The sequence below is a fragment of the Emiliania huxleyi genome (genome assembly GCF_000372725.1).
Source record: "Emiliania huxleyi CCMP1516 unplaced genomic scaffold EMIHUscaffold_237, whole genome shotgun sequence".
Classification (NCBI taxonomy): domain Eukaryota; phylum Haptophyta; order Isochrysidales; family Noelaerhabdaceae; genus Emiliania; species Emiliania huxleyi.
Genome location: NW_005200272.1, coordinates 160722 through 164836, shown reverse-complemented (window position 1 = coordinate 164836; position 4115 = coordinate 160722). Strand labels below are relative to the sequence as shown.

Genomic DNA, 4115 nt, shown 5'->3' with positions numbered 1-4115 from the left:
ATGCCACCCAAGGAGACGTTTCGGTGCCCGGCACTGCTGGTGCTCACGACGGCCGCGCTGCTGCTGCTGCTGCTGCTGCGGGCGGCGCAGCCAGCGCGAGCACCGGTGCGGACCGCTGCCACGCAGCAGCCGGGCGCGACTGCCGTCAGGGAGTGGGCGAGCCTCGCGTCCAGCGCAGCGGCGGTCGTTCCCGGCGGCCGCGGGCTCTTGCAGCGGCCGGTCCGCGCCACGGGCGACAAGCGCGGCGGCTACACCTTCTTCTCGACCGACTACCACATCGCGCCGATAGCCGACCTCGCCGACGTTTTTGCGTCGCTGTGCGACGAGGCGGGCCTTTGCATGCGAGTCGAGGAGCACTCCTTCTCGGGCGCGTGCGGCCGCGCGTTTGGCGGCCGCAAGCCCACCTGCGCCCGCGGGCTGCGCGTCCTGACCAAGGAGAACGCCTTTGACTTTTGCCCGCGGCCGCATGCGCTGCGTCGCGCCTTCTTCGACGCGTACCGCGGTCCCGACTCGCCGCTCGCCGCGGTGGACGCCTTCGTCTGCAACCACCCGCCGGCGCTCTGCGAGGCGTACATGCCCTTCAACAAGTCACTCCTCGTCGTCGCCACCGTCAACCTCGAGTTTTCGCGCGAAAACGAGGAGCGGTGGGCCGAGTGGCTACGCTCCCTCCGCGCGATCGCCGCCAACCGGCGCAACGTGATCGCCGCCAACAACCCGTACGACGCCGCCTATATCCGCCACTTTGCCGGCATCGAGGCCGAGTACATCCCCTCCTACTGCGGCTACGCGGCTCGCTCGGCCGGCCCATACTCGCCGCAGCTGCACAAGCCGCTCCTCATCGCGCGAAACCACAACAACCCGGCCGTCCTCATCCGGGAGCTGCAGGCCGCGGCCCGCCGCGAGGGCGGCGGCGCGCCGCGGGGCGGCCGCGGCCGCCGACGCGGTCGCGGCAGGGGCGCACGCCGCGAGGCGGCGGGCGGCGGGCGGCGCGCCGAGGCGACGGGCGGCGGCGCGGGCGGCGGCGCGGGCGGCGGGGCGGGCGGCGGGGCGGGCGAGCTGGGTCGGCGGGGCGGCCCCCTCTCCTTTGCGCGCACCGAGGACGCCTACCCGCGCGGCTTCGAGCACTCTCTCTCTCTTCGCCCGCACGGCCGCAGACGTGCGGAGGCGTCTCACGCCGGCCCGGCTGGTTGCACAGGTACTCTGACCTGGCGAGGCACCCCGCGGTGGTCCTGCTGCCGTACACAAAGTCCGTCATGTCCTTCTTCGAGCTCTACCGCATGAACGTGCCGATGTTTGCCCCCTCGCTCGAGCTGCTCGTCCAGTGGGAGCGGCGGCACTCCCTCCTCAAGGAGCGCATCTACTGGACGGCCGCGCCGCGGCCCCTCCGCCTCGCGAACGGCACCTCGCTCTCGCCAAACACGCGCGACGACCCCGCCGCCCTGCGCCACTGGCTCGCCCTCTGCGACTTTTACCACTTCCCGCACATCACCTACTTCGACTCGTGGCCAGACCTGCTCGCAAAGCTGCGCAGCGCGGACCTCGCGGCGACCTCGGCCGCGATGCGCGCCGCCAACCGCCGCCTGCTCGACGAGCTGCGCCAGCAGTGGCGCCGCCTCTTCCTGCGCATGTTTCGTGGCGCGCCGCCCGGCAGCCGAGCGGTGCCGTCCGACTACGACGCGGCGATGCGCGCGCTGTACGGGCAGGTGCCGCCCTCGCGCGAGCCGAGCTGCCGGCGCGAGAGCCGGCCAGAGTACGGCGAGTGGGGCTGACGGGGCGGCGGGGGCGGCGGTGCTTTGGGCTGGCTCCGCGTAGCGCACGCCGCCAGCCCCGAGCAACTACGACTGAGCGCAGGCATGGGAGTGGAGAGTTCTCGTGCTCGATTCTCGTGCAATCCGTTTCTGGTTTCGATCGCTCCGCCTGTTCGTGGTGTGCTGTGTGTCCATGGCTGTGTCGAGGGACATACTGTCATCACTCTCTATTTACGGTCTCTGTACTCTCAGACCACCCTGGAAGGCAGACGCCGTCGGTCAACCCGTCATGCGGCAGGTGGCTTGCTTTGGCTCGCCGCCACCGCGGTGGCTCACCAAGGACTTTTCAGCGTGCTGCGTCATCACCGCGCGGCGCGCAAGCCACGCCTCACCCGGGCAAAAGGAAGCGCGCCGCCGCCGCCCGCCTCGCCGCGCCGCGCCGCCCCGCGCCTCGCCTCGCCTTGCAGCAGCGCATGCGCACACGCACCCACGCGCCCGCGCTCGCTCCGCGAGAGCGAAGCAACCCTCCAAGCGAGTTCCGAACCGGGAGCCAAAAGGTCCCGGCTCGAACCGCGAACCGGTTCGACCACCGCCGCTGGCGGTTCTTGCAAAGGCATCAAAGGCAGTGCTTGATATAACGTAAAATAGTGCGAGCGCGCGAGATACTCACCCGACCCACCGTGCCCTCGCGAAAAAGATCTCGCGCCGCGCGCGCTCGCACACGCCGCCCGAGAGCACTCCCACCCCCGCCGCCTCGCAAGCTCACAGGTTGATTTGAGGAGAAGCAGCTGGGGGAGGTCAAAGCGGGAGAAGGCGGCACGGCGGCGGCGGCGCGGCCCCCCCCCATCCCCACGCCTCCGGGTCGTGCGTACCGCCTCCGGGCGCGAGTGTCCCCCCAGCGTCTGCTCTGGCAGTCGCTCCGGTAATCAGGCCGAGAGTACCAGGGAGGAGGGGAGAAGAGCCCAGGGTGGGGAGAGGAGAAGAGCCCAGGGAGGGGGGAGGAGAAGAGCCCAAGACGGCCTCCCTCTCCCTCCCCTCCCACCGGGCCTCCCTCTCCCTCTCCTCCCACCGGGCCTCCCTCTCCCCCTCCTCCCGCCAAGCACCGACAGTCTCGAGGGGCCAGCCGCTGGAAGGGGCAAGCCAGCGGCACGAGGGCTTCAGCCACACAGCTACCATGGGAACGCGACCCACACAAAGCACCAAAGTTAGGCATACCCCCCGGCGCAGTGTCCCCCGCTATGTGTCGCCGTTTGTCGGGGCACGCTATCCTGTGTAGTCAGGGCAAGTGGGGGCGGGGTGGACAGCCCAGCGCAGATGCACTGGGATCTCTCTGCCCAGTCCGGGGGTGCGTCGAACCTTCCATCACCCTGTCGGAAGCGGCGTGCCGGTGGAGGCACGTCCGGGTTTTGGAAGTAAAGATATATTACTTTTTTTTTTTGGCTGCATGCATGCACTTGGTCTTGGAGCACTTGGATGGAGTGCGTGCGGTTGTTATCAACCCCCAACACGTGTCGACAACACGTGCGTCCGGTCTCTATCTGTAGGGATTCGCTGCCGTGGTCTGCCGCCGTGCCGCCGTTCCTTACCGTGCCGCTCCTTCCGCGCCGCGCCGCCCTTGCCATTTATTCGCCGTCCCTCCTGCCGTGCGTTACCGCCGTGCCGCCGTACCGCCGCTCCCACAGTGCCGCGCCGCCTCCCACACGCACACACCTTACCTCCTGCTCGACCGAGTTTGCGATGAGAAGTGACCCGAGCCGCCGGGTGCCCCGCCGCGAGGTGGGGTGCTAGTATGAGCCCGACCCAGGTCGTAGTGTTCTTGCTCCCAGCGCTTGCGCTTCGGCGGTTAGTGGTGCACTAACCTCCGAGAAACCCATCGGGTCGCTCCTCATCGCAAACCCTATCAGCAGTCCTCCTCCGGGAATGTACGTAAGAGCTACATACACTGACTAACTATCTTCACAGTCGCACCGGCATTGTTTCCGCTATTTTGATCGTACGTTAGACAAAAAGAAAGAAAACAGACAACCCAAGCGCCAAGGGAGGGATGGGAGGACGGCACGCCGCCACCACACAGGGATTTGAAGGAGAGAGAGGAGTGTGGTGCTCGCCGTCGCTGGGATTGTTTTGACCGCGCAAGATATAAAGGGTGGCTAAGGGCTCTGCCCGCAAGGCGCCCACGTCGCAGACGCGGTACCATTGACAAATCTGCCCCCACACGAACAAATAGCAAAATCCGAATACCGTGCAGAAACCATGTGATGTGGGCCGTGCAAGCCTTCAGCTGGTGCCAAGACATCGCTCGTTTTACGGGAGCACTGCAGCAACCACAGCCGGGGGCTATTGCAACACATATGGAGAGCCTCCTGC

General features: G+C 67.8%; 1 protein-coding gene across 1 annotated transcript; it reads left to right on the top strand.

Moving 5' to 3' along the window:
- On the top strand, positions 1 to 1769 carry EMIHUDRAFT_115025 (hypothetical protein; the record flags this gene model as incomplete). The annotated part of the gene is made up of 2 exons (XM_005779091.1): positions 1 to 1156; positions 1510 to 1769. 2 exons carry the CDS (start codon positions 1 to 3, stop codon positions 1767 to 1769), a joined length of 1416 nt encoding a protein of 471 aa, XP_005779148.1.
- Between the last annotated feature and the right edge of the window lie 2346 nt (positions 1770 to 4115).